At 39.7% G+C, this 20,773-nt stretch overlaps 1 protein-coding gene across 1 annotated transcript in view; it reads left to right on the top strand.

The window, feature by feature from the left end:
- Positions 1–5,637: 5,637 nt before the first annotated feature.
- The window catches only part of large1 (LARGE xylosyl- and glucuronyltransferase 1), a 54,925-nt gene continuing 39,789 nt past the window's right edge, over positions 5,638–20,773 (top strand). Inside the window, exons 1-2 of the mRNA XM_019346207.2 lie at positions 5,638–6,969; positions 18,103–18,289. Coding sequence (XP_019201752.1) covers positions 18,184–18,289 — 106 coding nt within the window. The 5' untranslated portion in view covers positions 5,638–6,969; positions 18,103–18,183. The remainder of the gene's footprint in view (positions 6,970–18,102; positions 18,290–20,773) is intronic.

The following is a 20,773-nucleotide window of genomic DNA, read 5'->3' as shown; positions in this document are numbered from 1 at the left end:
AGTTTCCACTTGTGAACAACAGGAGGTGCTAGAAACATCATGTACAAACAGGTTTTCAAACTGTTTGAATGAGGAGGTTGAAATTACACACTGATGAAACGAAACTCCGGCATCACAGAGATTTTGTGTTGATATTTGATTTTTTTCTGTGGTTCTCCAAATGTAAGAATCTGGTATCCAGCAATTACACCAGCAATGCAATGGAATACCTCATGGTTAGCAAGGTGTCCAAAGCGTGCGCACACCTCCTCCATTTCCTTTATTTTGGGGAAATGAGTTTCTCTGTGGAGGAGATTTTTCCAGCAACACTGTGGTAAATCAGCAGCGCCACGCTTACATTGAGCTCACAAGCCTGAATGTGCACTTGAAGCCATTTATAATTCTTAGCTTGTTTGATCTGCTGCTCACCACAAACACATACAGTGGCTTGCAAAAGTATTCGGCCCCCTTGAACTCTACCCACTTTTTGTCACATTACAGCTACAAACATGAATCAATTTTATTGGAATTCCACGTGAAAGACCAATACAAAGTGGTGTACACGTGAGAAGTGGAACGAAAATCATACATGTTTCCAAACATTTTTTACAAATAAATAACTGCAAAGTGGGGTGTGCGTAATTATTCAGCCCCCTTTGGTCTGAGTGCAGTCAGTTGCCCATAGACATTGCCTGATGAGTGCTAATGACTAAATAGAGTGCACCTGTGTGTAATCTAATGTCAGTACAAATACAGCTGCTCTGTGACGGCCTCAGAGGTTGTCTAAGAGAATATTGGGAGCAACAACACCATGAAGTCCAAAGAACACACCAGACAGGTCAGGGATAAAGTTATTGAGAAATTTAAAACAGGCTTAGGCTACAAAAAGATTTCCCAACCCTTGAACATCCCACGGAGCACTGTTCAAGCGATCATTCAGAAATGGAAGGAGTATGGCACAACCACGAACCTACCAAGACAAGGCCGTCCACCTAAACTCACAGGCCGAACAAGGAGAGTGCTGATCAGAAATGCAGCCAAGAGGCCCATGGTGACTCTGGACGAGCTGCAGAGATCTACAGCTCAGGTGGGGGAATCTGTCCATAGGACAATTATTAGTCGTGCACTGCACAAAGTTGGCCTTTATGGAAGAGTGGCAAGAAGAAAGCCATTGTTAACAGAAAACCATAAGAAGTGCTGTTTGCAGTTTGCCACAAGCCATGTGGGGGACACAGCAAACATGTGGAAGAAGGTGCTCTGGTCAGATGAGACCAAAATGGAACTTTTTGGCCAAAATGCAAAACACTGTGTGGCGGAAAACTAACACTGCACATCACTCTGAACACACCTGTCAAATGTGGTGGTGGCAGCATCATGCTCTGGGGGTGCTTCTCTTCAGCAGGGACAGGGAAGCTGGTCAGAGTTGATGGGAAGATGGATGGAGCCAAATACAGGGCAATCTTGGAAGAAAACCCCTTCAAGTCTGCAAAAGACTTGAGACTGGGGCGGAGGTTCACCTTCCAGCAGGACAACGACCCTTAACATAAAGCCAGGGCAACAATGGAATGGTTTAAAACAAAACATATCCATGTGTTAGAATGGCCCAGTCAAAGTCCAGATCTAAATCCAATCGAGAATCTGTGGCAAGATCTGAAAACTGCTGTTCACAAACGCTGTCCATGTAATCTGACTGAGCTGGAGCTGTTTTGCAAAGAAGAATGGGCAAGGATTTCAGTCTCTAGATGTGCAAAGCTGGTAGAGACATACCCTAAAAGACTGGCAGCTGTAATTGCAGCAAAAGGTGGTTCTACAAAGTATTGACTCAGGGGGCTGAATAATTATGCACACCCCACTTTGCAGTTATTTATTTGTAAAAAATGTTTGGAATCATGTATGATTTTCGTTCCACTTCTCACGTGTACACCACTTTGTATTGGTCTTTCACCTGGAATTCCAATAAAATTGATTCATGTTTGTGGCTGTAATGTGACAAAATGTGGAAAAGTTCAAGGGGGGCCAAATACTTTTGCAAGCCACTGTAGGCAGAAATGTTGGACTTTTAAATGTATTTTTATAAGTTTTACAGTTTTTGTTACTAATTAAAACCTCCCTTAAGGCCATTCATACTACACAAAGTAATTAAGCAATAAACAACTGACCTGTTGAACTCCAATGCCCCCAGTACCGGGGGCAAGAGGAAGAACATCTGGTTTAACGGGATGTACTGCACATGTCGCGTATATCTAAAACAGTTTGTCTTGCTCCCTGCAGTTTGAGATTAAGCTCGTTGAGGTGTCCAGTTATATCAGCAAGAAACAAAAGTTTTACAACCCACTTCTCGTCTTCGAGTTCAGGATGGCTTTGTCCCTTTTCTGACAGGAATGTTTTTGCCTCACCTCTGTCAGTGCGCCCCAGGGCGGCTGTGGCTACAATGTCACCCATTTCCTGGATGCGTCATTCCACAGTTCTGGCTGATGCAGGGTCTTGTATCCTTGCTTTGATTGTATAATTGTTTACAAGTCCATTAAATAACAACTCTGAGCTTGGGAGAAAAGCATCCTTAATAAATTCTCAGTCTGTAAATAGCTTTCCATGTTTATCAGTACAGTGTGCAATATGAAAACTTGCTTCAGTTCCATGATGTTTAATTTAATTCAATTTTCAATTCAATTTTATTTATACAGCACCAAATCACAACAACAGTCGCCTCAGGGTGCTTTATATTGTAAGGTAGACCCTACAATAATACATACAAATAAAACCCCAACAGTCATATGACCCCCTATGAGCAAGCACTTTGGCAACAGTGGGAAGGAAAAACTCCCTTTTAACAGGAAGGAACTTCCAGCAGAACCAGGCTCAGGGAGGGGCGGGGGCATCTGGGTTGAGAGAAGGAAGACAGGATGAAAGACGTACTGTGGAGGAGAGAGAGCCAGAGATTAATAACGAGTATGATTCAATGCAGAGAGATCTGTTAACACATAGGGAGTGAGAAAGGTGACTGAAGAAGAAATACTCAATGCATCATGGGAATGCCCCAGCAGCCTACACCTATTGCAGCATAACTAAGGGAGGATTCAGGGTCACCTGATGCAGCCCTAACTATATGCTTTATTAAAAGGAAAGTTTGAAGCCTAATCTTAAAAGTAGAGATAGTGTCTGTTTCCTGAATCCAAACTGGAAGCGGGTTCTATAAAAGAGGGGCCTGAAAACTGAACCCTCTCCCTCCCATTCTACTTTTAAATACTCTAGGAAGCCAGCATTTATAGCACGTGAAGGTGCTATAAATGCTATGAAGCTCAAGATTATGATCTACAGTATATTAACTGATAAAAGTGTGCTTAAGATCCTGTATAATCAGTGTTCGTATAGTGTGCCTTGCTGTTTTGCAGTCTTAAGGATTAATGTCCTAAGAATTAATTTTTACTACACTGCAGTTCAGCTGGGATAAGTGATGGGTGGAAGGAATTTTTCGGCAGACACAGAAATATTAAACAGGGAGGAAGAAAGGAGTTTCACTGGATCACAACTCTAAAATATGGGAAAATAAGATGGATTTCATTTAAATGTGGGGCAGATTTATTTAGTGAGGCAAATTTTGTGATGTCACAATTGCAGTGTGATTCACTAACGATTTATTAATTTATAAAAGCTATTGTATAGCTTTTTTTTGGTATATGTAAAATTGTACTGTATTTATTCAAATTTTACTTTTTTAAACTATTTTAATTATTTTACTTGCATTTTTAATCACTCTCTTATATTTAAATGTTCATCTAGGGTTTGAGAGTAACGAAATTTCTATTCTCTGTATGTCCTGTACATATGGCAGAATTGACAAATAAAGTTGACTTTGACTTTGACTTGACTTTGACTTATTTACAAAGATGCAGCCAGTTCAGTAATAACCAGCATTCTCCCAAGAGAAGGACTCAAAACTCATGAGAAGGGACCGTGAGGGAGAGCACTGTAGGCCTGCTAACCAAAATAATCCAGTGTAAATGTAGGCCTCTCTCTGAAAAAAGTGAGGCAGTTCAGATCACTGAGGAGGCTGAAGGTAAATCAATATGCTTCTGATACAAGAAATAACTCTTCAGATAGAAATCGACAAACACTGTAAAAGTGCGAAATCCACTGTTCTGAGGACTGTTACTCAGGTGGAGCTCAGGAGAGCTGCATTAATACAAACTGCTCCACCATAAAAAATTGGGTCCAATTAGAGCAGCGGTCCCCAACCTCCGGGCCTCGGACCGGTACCGGTCCGTGAGTCGTTTGGTACCGGGCCGCGAGAGTTGAGGCTCAGGTGTGAAATGTATGGTTTTCAGGGTTTTTATCGGTTTTCAGCGTTATTTTGTTATCGTTTTTATCGTTAACTCGGTTTTCCTGGGTCTTTTCACGTGTGTTATGAATAAATCTTCTTTTTTTCGGTACCGGCAGTTTTATTTTGTTGTATTTATCCGCGACACCTTATTGAAATATTGTGAAAATATTGTCGGGCATAAACCGGTCCGTGGCGCAAAAAAGGTTGGGGACCGCTGAATTACCTGTTTTGTGCTGCCTGCTTTAACCTTACTATAACGGACATAGTCTATGTATTATGTGTGTTCCTGTGATGGCTGCAGCCACACATATTGAGTAATATCTGCCAAACATCACAGTGCTACAATAGAGACTTACATAACACTACACTTATATTTTGCTTTCTTTAAAAATATGATTTATTTTAAAGAGTAATAAAGAATTGGTTTTGGTTTAGAATTGATTGATTTATACAATCACACAATACTGTATTCTAAAATAAGTGTGCACACTTTAGTTTACACTGTTATGTATATGACTTCGTTTAATCTTTTTCTCTGTTTTCTGAGTTACCTTAGTGGCAGCTGCTCCAGTTCCTTGGCTGATGAACTAAGAGTCTATATAAAGACCTACAAATTAGGTCATACCACAACTCTGTATCGTGGAGGGGAGGGGGGTAATGGAATTTGCTAGTTTCAGTTAGGTTTTTGTGTGTTTTACCTCTTTTTGTGTCTTTGTGGGCTCTTTTTGAATTATTTTCATAACACTCAAATCGTTACAAATTATATATTTGAAGTAGCTGATCTCAAAACAAATGGTGACGTTTCACATATGTAACGTCACATTTAAATGTTGTCATTATGTGTACACTGTTTTATTGTAAATACATTTTGCTAAACAATGTTTAGTGCAGTGGTACTAATATGTGTTGTCATTGAAATCTGTAAATAAATTCATAAAACAGTGATGCTAATAGTGCTTGTAACTGATTTTGTCTTGTACAATGAATATGTAGCATCTATAGAAGAACAATTAAGATTTTTAAATATGTAATTATAAATGTTTTTAATCATAACATAACAAAATAAATTAAAGTACATATGTGATCCAAAAAACACCTGTGGGACAGGTTTATGCTAGATCTTATGCTGACTGTCGGCTTAAATTATTATTATTATCATTATAAATTATTAAAACTGAACATGATTATTCTGTAGGAAAAAGGTCCCCATCAGTGTTATATGGGTGCTGCTGTTAATGAGCTCAGAAAAACAGGCATACATCTTATTTTTTAATAAAAGTATATTAAAATACATGTTTTAAAAAATAAGACTTAAGCAGCTTGTGACAAGGTTAACTTTCAATATCTACAAGAGGGCGTAAAAATATTATTGAAAAAAGAAGGCAGGGTGTTTGGAAAACAGCTAGTTAAACTTATCATGCATTTGCTAATGCTAGCTCTGTTTCCACACAAAGTGTGGCTCATAACTGATCTCAGAGCAGAACTAGTGGCAGCTTGTCTTGGATGCTAATCACCCTTAAGTCCTGTCAAAGATCTGAGATTTATCCCCATTGCGCATGTACAAACAACTAGAAAAAGCTGCTGGCCAAGGTCCAGCCATTAGAGGACATGGACATGCCTGAGAAATCGAGACAAACTCCAGTTCCCAATGAGATCCAAAGGAAGTGTTCTTCCATTGACAATCGCTGGCTGCAGCCACTGATATAAAGGATGGATGAATATAGGTGAAATATCCCAATGGCAGAAGGCTTTGTGAGATGAAAGGAGATGGAAGGACAGAGAGAGACTTTGGTGTATATGAAGACATGACAAGGCAAATGTTGTTTGCCTTGCTTGACCTGACAGAGAGCCTGTAGGTAGGTCAAGCAATGTCAACTGTGATGAACCCAAAAATCTCAAAACTGACCCTCAGCTTTTGTTTTGTTTTTTCTTCTCAGTACTTCGGTTCAATTGTGTTTCGATTGTGTTAATTGGGCTGCTGAGGTCTTCAGCCCATCAGTAGGTTAGTCAATTCCAAGACTTCCAATCCGTTTAATCGACTCCTTTGTATCCTCCCACACTTCCAGAATCCAGCGCTGGGATTGGATGTTGGCTGCCTGTCAGGAAGAAAGAGCTGCTATGTATGTTGAGGCCGAAAACTCCGACAGAACCAGGACACGGACGATGTTGGAATATCTTAACTGGAGGATTTTAAAGTGTGTTGGGAACTCGGAGCGATCTGAAAGTGGCCGAGCTTGAGCGGAGCAGCGACACCGGGTCTCCGTGTTCCCGCTGTGGACCGTCGCGGCTGTTCGTCTCTTGCCTGCTGCTCTCACAAACGCGAAGCCGGCGCTGTTTTAATGAGACTGGAGCTGCCGTGTTTTCGACGCAGCACAGACCGGTGTGAGATTAAGTCTTTATTTAGCCCGAAGCAAAAGGAAAGGCTCAGATGTCGCTGCTGGTAGCCGGGGCTAACAGCCAAGGCTGCTGGGCCACATAAATATCCCGAGAAAATCCCAACCTGATGGAGCGAGTGAGCGACGGAGCACGGGCTTATTTTGCGCCAGAAGGACCGTTATGACTGAGCTGCAGGCTCAGCTCTCTTTTTAAAAAGCGCCACGGGGTTCAGTGCTGGGTATTGATTTGATCGAGGGCTCATAAAAGCAGCATTTGGAGGTTATCTGCATCAGGTGAGTGTGACATTATTCACCAATGACTATCACGGTCACGCTAACAACCCTCGTATTTATGCCACGATCTGTTTCGCTTGTTATAACCTTTAAAGTCCTTGTGCTTACATTTCTATAAGGCCCTTTTCCATACGGTCATTAAGCATGTGTACAGCGCAGCGGAATTACTGTGTGCCGTCCTCCCATACAAAAACTGGGGCATTTTCCTCTAAGTCAGTCTTAAATATTGGAAGGAGATGGTAAACGGTTCAAGTTCAGTCCCCTCTCCTTAAAAGTGTTTTTAATCTTACTGAAAGCTGCGAAAACAACGCCAACAACCTTTCCTTTTCAGATATGCTAATTCTTGCTTCCCAGTCCTCCGGTGATGGCACTGAGCACACAGACAGCCGTACGTCAGCTGCCTAGCTCAGCGGCAACAGTTGCACGCAGGAATACGGTCATGGTGGGGAAAAGCTCGTTGAATGGTAGTATGGGCTTGGTAGTCCGTGGGCAGGTGCTGACTGACCGTCTACCTGCATGTTTTGTCAGATGTGGGCAGTGTCAGAAATGTGCAGCGCAACCAGTTACCGTGAAGAAGATCCAAGTTCTAACCAATGACCTAACAGCTCCCCCCAAAACGAAGCCAAAAAGTCTCTATCGCCCCCTGGTGTCTGGCTACAGTATAGGTCACAAACCCCGCCTCCTCCATGTTAGAAGGTGGGACCGGGGTAAAACAAAAATAAAAATTCTCCTCAGATAATTTTTTCCAAGGATGTGCTTTCGGCCCATATTAGTAGTTTGCGTCATGCTGATTTATGTTCAAGGGGTCTCCCTTCTTATAACTCTGATTCTAATTATAACCATAATCAATGTTCCCTCTAAGCTGCGCACGTGCGTAATTGCGCACTGCTGGCACGGTCTCTGCGCACAGAAAATCTGCGTTGCGCACAAAAAAAATCTAACCTGAATTGAAATTAAAATTAATACTTTAACAATTCTGTTTTGCAGTGTTAGTCAGTAAGTGACTGGCTGCTCCCGTATGGGATTAGAACGATGCCACCTTATCCCATAGTCCAGCCAATAATGCGATTCACATTCGTATATACGCAGCCAATCAACGTCGTTGACAGGCTACGACAGCGTCCTTGTGTGCCGACACCGGTGTTTTAGCTAGCAAAGCGGCGTGGCTGATGTGCAGTGAAGCCACGTTAATGACAACGTGTACAACCATTGGAGATGTGAGCAGGACAGACGGAACAATTGACGGGAAAAGTGTGGACTTTATACCAGTTTTTAAATTGTGTTGATAGGCCACGTAAAACCAGAGTTATGATAAAAATATATGCAATGTTTGGTTTTCTTCCTGAATACTATCGTTGTTTATATTTACTGCGGGAAGAAACGGTAAAAACGGCGTTTTATAAGGAAAACGCTGGAAAGCACTCTCCGCCTGTGAGCAAAACCAAAACCAAAAACCCCCCACTCTTTCCTATTGGTCGAAAAAAGTACCGTGTCGACCAATCAAAAAATGATATGGCAACGTGGCATCTAGTTGTTAAGAAACGGGGGGAAGTTTTAGGAGTGACGGCGGTGTTCTGAGATGTGAGAGATTTGAGACATTTAGCGCAAATCTTGTGTCGTTAGTGTGTAGTGTAGTCAATAGTTTTGTTGTGTGTGTCAGAACAATGAGGCGACTGCTGAATGTTACAGGTGTTACAGGAGTGATACATCTCCTGTTGTCAGGCCTGCAGGTATCAGGCTGTTGTTCTCCTTTATCTCATAGTGGACAGAAATTATTTTTTGGAGTGGCACAAATAATTTGTGTGACATCAGATTTGATGCAGAACAGCTGATTGTTCTGTAAATAGTTTGAAATGTTTATTTAAAAACGCCTTGGCTGCATTTTAAAAAAAAAAATAGCTGCAAAAATCTTTGTTTGCCAAACTGAGTTACTTTTTTGAAGTAGTAACTATATAATTAATTGCCCAACATTGGTCATTATATACTGTATTTTGCAGACAGAGTTATAGGACTCTCTCCCAGACCACAGACTCATAATACAAGTCAGAGCTTTATGAAAGAAAGAAAGAAAGAAAGAAAGTTGTGTTTTCAAAATTGGAGTTCAAGTTATTTTTACTTCCAATAGTGTTAACATACTACACAGGTCATGAACAGGATTTTTTAAATTTTCATTGTAAGTGGGCTAAAGCAGTTAATTAAAAGTAGTCTAACATAAATGTAAATGCTGTAATTTGATTATTTTAATAAACCATGTAACTTGGATGGATTAGATGCTGGCGTGACCACAGTGCACACGTCTGATGTCGCTCACAGTGGTCCAAGGGATCGCTCAGGGAGTTTGTGTGTTCGCTCAGACACATGAAAAATTAGAGGGAACATTGACCATAATACTGTTCAAATGGGTCATCGTAACAGCTCTGACAAACAGCTGCAATCACGGAGAAACTTGCCTATCTCTGTTCGGGAATGGCAGATGGATGCATGGATGCTGAGAGGAGGGCCAGCGTTTACTTTACAAAACCATGACTGACTGTGTCATGCTGACAACATGAGATGTTCTGCAGTAATCAACAGAAGGACCTGAGATCCTGCTGCACTTTTTCGGTAAGTTAAATGTGTGTTTGTAAGCTAATCAGTAAAGTCCTTAGCTAGCTAGCTAAGCTTACAGTTGGCTTTTAGGTAAAGCTGTGCTCATTAGCTAATCCGTGCACATGAATGAATTTACTTTGATTAAAGAAGTCACTGTTACCGTATGCTACCCGTACATACGGGTGTGTGAGGACAAGGAAATATCAGCTTTATTTCAGATTTCAGAGATAAACTTCACATTTGACAGTTTGTAATGATTCTTTTCTCATTGTGATTACAGGAGCTGCCCTCAAATTCAGACCTCAGCACCACCCAGTGACAGCAGACGAATCATCCTGTATCTTCACTCTTAATGCAGAATACATTTAATTTAATATTGGAGTAAATTTGCAATAATGCCAGATGTAACTAATGGAATAAAGTACAAAGGCTAAAGTACCATATATTGTTAGTGAATGCTGCAGCTGTTTTATTGAGAAAATTAAAGACAAAATGTAAAGTCATCAGTATACAATGAGCATAAACAGTAAGTTTGGTGTTTAAGAACGCTGCTGATCTCAGATCTGCACAGTTTCTGCTTTTAACAATGAATGTAATCAGCTACATGAAGAGGACATTAAATAAAAACTGGTGAAAGATAATAAGTTGTCACTTGTATGTTGAACTAAAAAATTTAACCTGGAATTCTACCCAACTGTGTTTTGCCAATAGCAAATCAGTATCATTCGTACCAGAGTACCCACAGAGGATAATGTATATTTTAAATGTATAACTTTCTACAGGAGTGAATATAGCATTTTTATGTAACAGTCCAGAGTGTCTAAGCTTGGCTGAGGATGTGAGTACTTCTAATGCAAAGTTCGCTGTCCCACTGTTCATGAAATGCTGGGTTTGTCCATCTTCTGGGCTGGGCCTACAGGGGAGAAAGTGAGGTTTTCCTCTGAGGGTGATGCTGGTGAAAATTAGGAGTCCTCCCTATTTTAATTATAGCAACATGATTGTACAACATATAGAGGGCTGCTGTTTCAAAAACCATGACAGCTGTCCACGGCAGCCACTGCCTCTACTTTATACATTACATTTTTAATTTTGTTTGAATCTTTAATGTTTTGTTTTGTTTTGTTTGTTGTTGTTTTTTTCCCCCCTCTTGTCTCTCCCACTCCTGCTAAACTCTGCCCATTTCTCAATACTCAAGTACACAAGTCCGTACTTATGTTCTCGCTAGTCCGCACTTTGTAAGTTCATCGTCATTCTACAATTGGAACGGTAGTATACTCGATGACATCTCAGCTCCAGGGTTTTTTACTGCTATCCCCTCTTAATTTAACTGTGATTAATATTTGCAATTGAAAAGACACATGATGTGGTAGATTTCTTTAAGAAAAAAACAGATAATTTAAATAGGTATTTTAAGCATTTTGGCCAAATTTGCTTTTACTTTTATCTGTTTCATAATGTCTAAGCTTAATACAGTTGGGCACATGTCTCATGACAGAAACTCAAGCTTAATCTGTCTTAATAAAAGTACTATACAGCTATGCTGCTTATTGAATAAAAACAAACAGATGAGATGTTAGAATGCTTTTATTTTTATTTTAGTAGACACTCAAGACTGACAATAGTCTGCTGGGGTTTGGAAGAGAATTGAACAAATATTTAAAACATAATTTGATCATTTCTGGAGCAGTCTTAGGATCTCCATGTATTAACATCCTGTTTCTGCTCCCGGAGAAAATGTTTCCTTCTGAATTAAAATATTTTTAATGTTAGTGTTTGATGTTTAGAAAAGACGCTGGGTTCATGATTCCCTATAAGCTTTTACTGTGCATAACTGTGGAGACATTACATGCAAGCAGCTCGACTCCGGGGGTGGGAACCCGGTCCTGTGATAGCCATTTTTTTTTTATTGCGTGCATGCACTTCGAATTCAACAACACTAGTGAGATGTTCTACAATCTTATTCTTTAGCTTATGTCTGATGACTAACAGCAACATCTTCAGCATAATGCATTAACAATAGATTGAAAATTAACCTTTCACTTGAAACCTGGAACTGTTTCACTGGTAAGAACATGGTCAACATTTCACTTTGTCAACATCAATTTACATGTAATTTCCATGAATATCAGTAGCAAAAAAAAAGTGTAAATTTTTAAAAACAATTTTAAACAGTCCATCTCCTACGCCTTGGTGTTGGGGTTTGGCTTGCAAACTCTCCCAGATCGTGCAATGTAAGCCTTTTTTGTACAATATCTGGAAGGTGTACATTAATGTACTACACAAATGAGTATGTCTCTGATGAGGTTGTTGGCGAAACCTCAACTGCCTGCCTTATTTTTCAAGTCCACATAAGACTATTGTTTCATCACGGTCATTGGTTTCTGGTGTTAAACTTGCGCCTTTCTATAGTTATGTTTGTTTGAGGACTACACAGTTTGCAGAATTTGCATTTGAGACATTCCACGTCTTTTCTTGATTCTGCTCTGGTCACTGGTCTGTGTTCTCCATGTGTAAAGGAAGACACGCTCCTTCTCGATGGCTTCAGAGCTGGCCAAGTGTAGTAGGATGAACGCTCTAGTTCGGGCATCCTTATCTGAATGAGCAGCTACAATGAATGAATCGTATTTTTGCTTGAACACATGCCGCTTCTTTGCAGTGTTTCCTTTGAACATCAATGCTTCTGGTCTACGGAATCCTTCCAACATGGTCATTAATGTTTACTAGCCTTTGATACGATAGCTGAACAATGCTAGCTGGTTGCTTGCTCGCTATGTCATCAAGGTGTTGAGAAAACCTTTGCCTTAGCATTTCGTTGGCAGCTCTTTAGGACACGACCAGATCACAACTTCTGACACCATGTTTGATGTTTAGTAGAGACGCTGGGTTCATGATTCCTTATAAGCTTTTACAGTGTATAACTGTGGAGACATTACGTGCAAGAAGCTTGACTCTGGGGGGTGGGAACCTGGTCCTGTATTAGCCTTTTTTTTTTTCTTCTTCTTTTTTTTAATTATTGCTTTGTGCATGTGAATTCGCTTCAAACAGGTATGGGAAACCCCCATTATTCAGCAACACTAGTCAGATGTTCTACAGTCAGCTGTTTAAATAAGAACAGCATATTTTTACATCAGGGGGATATGATGCGTGAAATATTCAATTTAAAATATGCTGACAGATCTCAAAGTAAGACTTTAAAATTAAACTAGAACAATAACAAGGTAGAATAAAGAGAAACAGGATCACAATAGTGTGAATGCCGTAAATAAGCTTCATAACTGAACTGTTTTAACTTCAATTACTGCCAAACCGATTTGCTCAGGAACAAATAAAACACTGAAATAAATAAGATTTAGAAATTACCTAAGTCACTTATCTCATGTTGAACCTGAGTAGCAAAAGACCATGAGGATTTCAAAAAGATGTGCCGGGAATCAAGTGTTCTCGCCGGCTCTACTGAGCCTTGACCTCCGCGGTCAGCTGTTGAGCTGGTGGGGTAACAGACATCTCCAAAATCGTTAGAACACTTTTGCAAATATGTGATGTCTTGATAAATCGAGCAGATATTTGTTTACACAGCTACATTCTTGCCGGAAAATATCTTAAAAGTTTATTTTGTTACACAGAGAGTAATATTTCAAACTTCTTAGCTACTCTCCTCCACCATTGCCACGTTTGCGTTTTGGATGAAATGCATTCTTAGATATTTGCTGCACCAGGTCCACACAAGTCACCACCGATGCATGCGTGATAGAATGGGAGGAGCGAGAACACATCTGGGAATTTTGAGCATACTTGGTTTGATGTGTACTTTAAATTGGGACAGTACTTGGTCTGCAACTGATGACATATAACAAGTGCACGAGAACACAAGTACACACAAATACGCATATTGAGAAACGGCCTCGGTCTCCCTTCCATGTTCCAGGCCACTTGTCAACTAATTGGCATTCATTCCACCAATGCACAGTGCCATTTACACTGAGCAATGCAAAGTTGGAATTTTGGAGGACTGCACAGGTGCAAGACATCGCTCCATAAGCAAATATTTCCACAAACAAACACAACTGTGCTAGCATAAATTTGACAAGACTGTAGGCATATAAATTGATTATTAATGGAATATATAAAATGTGAGTAAATGAGGAAAAAAAATACAATATAAATAATCAGTTTGAAGGCAGTGTCACCACATATTAAATAATCTTAATAATGGTCACTATTTTAACTTTGTAACTCTGTTATTAACTAAACAATACAATACAAAACTTTTAAATTATTTATTGTTTTCTTATATCTTAATTCAAAGGTAAAAATATTATACTTTTAGAATGACCACGCATCTGTGTGTATAAATGCATGCACAACCCCTGGCTATGATTCAGATCATTTTCTGAGCATGGGATCAGGAGGATGTTTCAGCTTCATTAAGTGCTTCTGCACAAAATCTTGTCAGTAAATTCACCTTTGAGGATTGGGTATTCAGATGTTAACAGTAAATGAGTCAAAAACCTTAAACTAATCAGGCAACAATCGATATTGCCTTTTGTCCCCGAATGCATAATGTTTCAAGATTATGCCTGTTTGTCTTTATAAATGAGCATGGAGGCTGCCTCTTAAAGGGAAGTATGTTGGATCAGCAAACAAGCCTCTTCTGGTCACTGCTTCATTGATTTTGTTATTCTGGCCTGCCAGCACTAAACAAAAACATTCACTGAATAAACAAGAAATTCTTTTCTTCTTGCATCGTGATATGTGCTTATACTTTTCATATTAACAGTGGACTCTGGAGACAACGCATTATGTCCATGTCCAGGCTCACACAGTATATGAGGGTTTACAGGATATTATATTTTGACATGTTCATCTTCTTAAAGTCAGATTTCAAATGTTAGTTTCAGATCTGACTCTTAAAGTCGATATGCTAGGTTTCTACTTCATATCACTACACCCCTTTGGTAATCAAAATAATAATATTTACCCCCATTAATGGAAATAAAGTTTAAAATCACACAGCTTTACAGAGGAAACAGATGCAGTTACTTCAAGCTAAAACACTATATGGAAAAAATGTTTTGATGCATCCTCAATCACCCAGGAAAGTAAATCCCAAAAGGTTGATTCTGTTCATTTTATTATACTCATGGCCAATGATCAATGATCAGTGGCCTTTGATCAGTGGTTGTTGATCAATGGTCATGACACTTTGCATATTAATGATCAAGGAACTGACCTCACAGCCCATTGTTCATTAACTGGACTAGTTTCAGTCACTGTGCAAAGGTACTGTTTATAAGGTTGGGGAAACTCACAGTCAGCTGAGACTGAAGAAGTCACTTGGATAAGTGGCGAACCATTTTTCCCACTGAAAATGGTATGTCCAGTTGAACAGATTCAACCTTTTGGGCTCTGACAGGAAGAATTTAATTCTCAGTCAATCAATCAAAAACCCAGGTTCTCAAAAATAGACATGGCATAGATAAAGTCAATCTGTCAGTGCTGCATATAATCAATTAGCCACAACAAGAAAAAACTAAATAGGTTAATGACATTAATCGTTTCTTTGCAATGCTCTGCTAGGGAAATTCAACCCAGAGAGGTCTTATTGTACAAGACTCTGAATCCATGGATCTGCTAAGTGCAGATCTGGTTTGATCTGAAATTACCATCCATCCATCTTCTTCCGCTGAGCCGGGTCGCGGGGCCAGCAGCCTAAGCAGAGAAGCCCAGTCCCCCTCTTCCCGGCCACCTCCTCCAGCTTGTCCGGGGAAACACAAAGGCGTTCCCAGGTCAGCCGAGAGATATAATCTCTCCTGCGTGTCCTGGATCTGCCCCAGGGCCTCCTCCCGGTGGGACATGCCCGGAACACCTCAACCAGGAGGCGCCCAGGAGGCACCCTTATCAGATGCCCGAACCCCCTCAACTGACTCCTTTTGATGTGGAGGAGCAGCGGCTCTACTCTGAGCCCCTCACGGATGGCTGAACCTCTGACCCTATCTCTAAGGGAGAGACTAGCCACGCTTTGGAGGGAGACCATTTCTGCCGCTTGTATCCACAATCTTGTTCTTTCGGTTACTACCCATGGCTTGTGTAACGATAGGTGAGGGTACGGAAGTGGATCGACCAGTAAAATGAGAGCTTCGCTTTTACATTCAGCTCTCTCCTCTTCACCACAATGGACCGGTACAGCATCTGCCTTACTGCAGCCGCAGCACCAATCCGTCTATCAATCTTCTGCTCCCTTCTCCTGTCACTTGTGAAAAAGACTCAGAGATACTTAAACTCCTCCACTTGGGGCAGGAACTTGTCCCTGACCCAGAGCGGGCACTCCACCCTCTTCCAGCTGAGGACAATGGCCTCAGATTTGGAGGTGCTGATTCTCATTCCCACCGCTTCAAATTCTTCTGCGAACAGTTCCAGTGCGAGCTGGTGGCCATCACCCGATGAAGCCAAGTCCTGGTGCCACGTGCACTTATGGACACTTACGTTTGAACATGTTCGTTATGGACAGACTGTGGTAAATTACTTTAGGTCATAAAGTCACATAGTGTCTGACTGCCTGATGTGTTATGTGATATTTAATAACATGAAAGTTGTCAGACTTCATTTCTGAAGGTGTGGTTTAAGTTTTAAAAGAACAGTTTGACTGGATAATTTCGTCTGATATTTTTTATTTTAACTTGTTTTATGTTTGTTTTTGTTTTGTTTTTTGTCAAAAAGTCTTTCAAAAAATATTCAGCTAAACAGACTGCTAAATGTTTGGATCTGACATGTGCAATAGTATACAATAAATGGATGCAGTGATAGGAACATGAGATTTGGTTTATGTCTTATTATAATCACACAAATTCAAAAGTGTTGTCTTTGTACCATAGTGCTCTATCTGCTCTATACTCAAGTGTAATATGTTAAACCAGAATAACAACTTCATCTGAGGCACAGTAACTTAAATCCATCCCAAAGATGAGAAATTAGTTTCCAGCCTTTTCTCATTTACCAGAGCCATTACTGCTGTGTTTTCATAGGTGCTGCCACCCAAATGTGTACTTTGAATCTATGCATTGGCTTCATGGCAATAGTTTCAGTAGATAGATTTCACCTCCAGCTTGTCACATATTTACCCCTCAGAATCAAAACCACCAGCTAAGCGGCATTGTGAAGTAGTTTGTACTTTTAAGCTTAATCGTGAGTGAGTGAAAACTAAGAGGTGTAAAATGCAAAGCTTCCAAAAGTAGCATATGAACCATATTTTCCTTGCAGACAAACATGATATTCCTCACCTCCTGCCTCCTAAAGCAGACTTTGCAGTTCTTTAAAAGAGAGCTGTCATCTTTTTACATCTAATACGCACAGGCTGTGTGTATGTTTAAGACATTACAGTAAAGTTACTAAACAGCCTCACCTAATCCACCACGACTGATTGATGGCATTTGTATCTGTTATTTTTGTTTGAACCTGCATTCATGCTTTGGGTAGTCAAAACAGACTCAAACCTCGTAGAGACAAACTGAGTCAAATCAGTCATCTAATCCAAGCAAGTCCTTTAACAAGTAAATATAAACAAAGATCATTGTATCCAGCTAAGGTTTTATGAAATCTACTTACAGCCTAACATAGCTCCTTCACCCACTACTCCAGCATATTTCTGGCCATCACATTGTGCTCCTGTTCTGTAAAGTGTTAGTGTTGTGGAGTTTCATGCCAGCATGCCAAGTAGTCTCTTATTTTCTCCTGCTTTTGCATTTTTATCTGATGTTGTGTGATTTGATCTTAGTCTCCTCTCTTCCTCCCCTCACACCCAACCTCTCCCTGAGCCTGGTACTGCCAGAGGTTTCTTCCTATTAAAAGGGAGTTTTTCCTTCCTACTTTCGCCAGTGTCTGATTGTTGTAGTTTTCACTTTATTATGTAGTGCTATAAATTGAATTGAAAGTAGAAATGTTAGCCACTTGCACAACCTGTGCTTCCTAACAAGGCAATGATGCATTTCATTGCCAACTATTGTTATGATTGACTTCTACTCTCAGACAGTCATCTGGTCCTATTCACCATATATTGCAGGCTTGGTCAGAACCATTTGTTTGCTTGGGAACAGGTTGGGTATTTTAACCCAGATTTTAACCTGTTCCTCATCCTACACAATATAGCTTTGGTGCTGTAAGTAAACGTCACAGCATGTAAAGAGGAAAGTGACAGGCCACCACCCATTCTTCGCTCATTTAAAATTTAGTATGCAGATATCACATCTCCACCAGTGGCATTTGTGTATCATACACACTTGGATGAAATTCTAACGGAGCAGATTACATGGCTTTTAGGGTGTCCTATCTTCTCCAAGATGCCATGCTTTCTAGAAATCCCTTAGTTGTCGGGTATGTCACCTTCTTCTGAAGCTGAATCAGTGCACCTGCTTAAACATCATCAGCGTCAGGAATGAAAAATAATCATTATAATAGTCAATCTATGTAGACTGTGTAATGTGTGCTTCTTCTCTAACCTCTTTTGGGTTTTTTGGGGGGTTTTTTGTCCTGGTCTCTCCTCTCCCTTAGTGCTATGACTCAGCCTGGACAGCAGCTCCTACCCACATAGAGGTCACTTTACCTCTCTTTCTATCTGCTTTGGTCCCGAGGATGCTGGGAATGTGTCGCGGGCGCCGGAAGTTCCTGGTGGCCTCCCTCGCCCTGCTCTTCATCCCAGCACTTACGTGGCTTTACCTGTCAGTCGGGAGCTTTCAAGGTAAGGACAATAGGTATTGGCAAAGTTATTTGCAGCTTTTATGGCTTTAAATTATTTAGGTTTCTATGTCTTTTTTTGTTTGTTTGTTTGACCGTTTTGAAACAGTCTAACAATAATAGAAACACTAATAGAAATGAATACATAAACACATAAAACAAGAACAAGAAGAGCCTATAGAGTTCTTCTTGGAAAAGCAAACTGTGTTTGGTACAATATCACATTCAGATCATAATTCTGATTGCAAAAGCTGCCAGACAGGACAGGATTTAAAAAAAAAAAAAAAAAAAAAAACTTCTAAAAACAAATGATGCAAGACTGGGAAACTTTCTCCTGTCCTAGCTGTTTTAAAATTCAAAAAGAGCATTGTTTCCAAAAATGATAAAAGGTTTTTTTAACATTTTATTTTTGACTTTATTCTTTTCTAAATTTAACACATTGTTAAGTTTTTAAATAATTACAGATAAATATTACCTATTTTCAAAAATGGGGTTGAGCTGATTAAATGTTAACAAAATGCTGGACTGGTTCTCATATAGTCCTTTTCTACTCTGAGCACTTAAATTGCTTTTATACAACTTACCTCATTCACCCATTTATGCAAGCAGCTTTTCTATATTTTTTTTTCTATCGAACAGTCACACACATTTAATGCATCAGAGGGCAACTCTAGGTTAGTGTCTTGCTCAAGGATATTTGGCATGAAGACTGGAGCAGCCAGGGATCAAACCACCAACCTGCTGTACCCCCTGAGCTACAGCCATCCATAGTAAAGATAAAAGTTTAGGTTGCTGGGATTAAAATAAGGTACAGTACTGTCATACTTTTCAGTGCATGTCATGCCTTAATATTAAAGCCTGAGGCTTGTCCCAGAAAGTGTGAAGATACAAATTTCCTGTAGACAAAGTGACCTTTCTCTCCCAACTTTCTTCCTGAGGTGGTATGTTAATGAATTACTGAGGCCTGTCTAAAGTTGATTACTTCCTCCAGACAATAATGTCCAAAAATTCTTGGAGCCATTTTAATCACTTTGACTCACAGGATTGAAATGCTGCAGTAGTGACATTATTAATTATGATTAAATTGGTAATTTTGACTTGGGGTCACAGTCACTGGAGAGCATATATGTGTATACACTCCCATAATGGAATAGTCACCAAGGTCTTCAAGTAATTATTAGATTTGGCAGTAAATTCCTGGTGGTGGGATGCTGTTCCTGGGTGTGTGATAAGCTGTGACAGGGCCTGGCTGCAGGTTAAGCCCGGATGTGTGAGACAGGACCGATGTGCTACTACTGGCTCAAATTCAGTTTTACATTTTGACTCTATCACTACCTCTCAGTTCAGTTCATTTTATTTCATAGTTTTATTGGCTTGATCATATTCATAGTATTGCCAAAGCAATGCATGAATACCGAGCAGCAAACCGATTTCTTCTATTGTTCATAGCCGTGTCTGTAAGCCATCAGTGTTATTGGTGGGCTGTTTGGTGTTTTAAGGGGACAGAAAACATGTCATTTTACTTTGTGCCCAATTAACTTATGGATATTTGCCTTTTGTTGTGCTTATAAATTTTGAAGCTATGATCCTTGGGCTGATCCCGTTTGAACTGGTTTGTGAACAAAGCATGAATCCAGCAGTGATGTGGCTCTTTAAAATGTCTTACATACATCAATGTTTATTTGTAAAGACACTTTCATGCAGGTTGGTACAATTCTTCACAGATGACTCTTAAGCTGATAAGCAAATGTAATAAGACAAAAGAGGTAGTGATAAGCAATTTAATAGGAAAATGTAACACACCATAGAAATAAAGTAAACTGTAAAGAAGCCCCCAAAAAGTTTTTAAAATAAATAGATTTCTAATCAATTTTTAGAGGTTTTTAAGCAAATCTGAGACCAGAAGTTTTGGTCTAAGCTGACTGATATCCTAAACTGACTAATATCCCCTCCTATTTTGCAATAGGAACGGATATTGATTCATCTATTTTGGATAGTGTTCTGTATATTTTAGTCAGTAATTCGGTGGTTTTGCGATTAAGGAATTGTACCACACTCGATGGTGTTTGTAATTCAACTTTTTAGGTTTAAATTTCTTTTTTACTATAGATTTTATTTGTTGTTATTCTAAAAATCTAATCTTGTTAATCACATACTGTACATCTATTCTGTCAGATGGAGTAAAGTCTGTTCCTTCAAATATATGTTCCAAGTATTTAATTCCTTTACAACTCCATTCTGGGAAGTTAATCATATTAGAAGTAGAATGCCTTTTATTGTGACTATACAGATGTACAACGACATAAAGAGGATCTCCTACTTAGTGCAGACATGTGGGGAAGGGGGGGTGAGGTACAGTTTCTGCAGCACTATATACATATGAAGAGTATTCAAAAATATAAAATGTATAAATATACAAATCGGAAAAAAATAAAGTGTTATATATTTACAATGTGGGTTATTGCATGGAAATTAAGTATTGCACAGT

The sequence above is a fragment of the Oreochromis niloticus genome, linkage group LG15, assembly GCF_001858045.2.
Source record: "Oreochromis niloticus isolate F11D_XX linkage group LG15, O_niloticus_UMD_NMBU, whole genome shotgun sequence".
NCBI classification, from domain to species: domain Eukaryota; kingdom Metazoa; phylum Chordata; class Actinopteri; order Cichliformes; family Cichlidae; genus Oreochromis; species Oreochromis niloticus.
The sequence above is the reverse complement of the archived record's forward strand: the minus strand, read 5'-3'. Positions and strand labels throughout refer to the sequence as shown.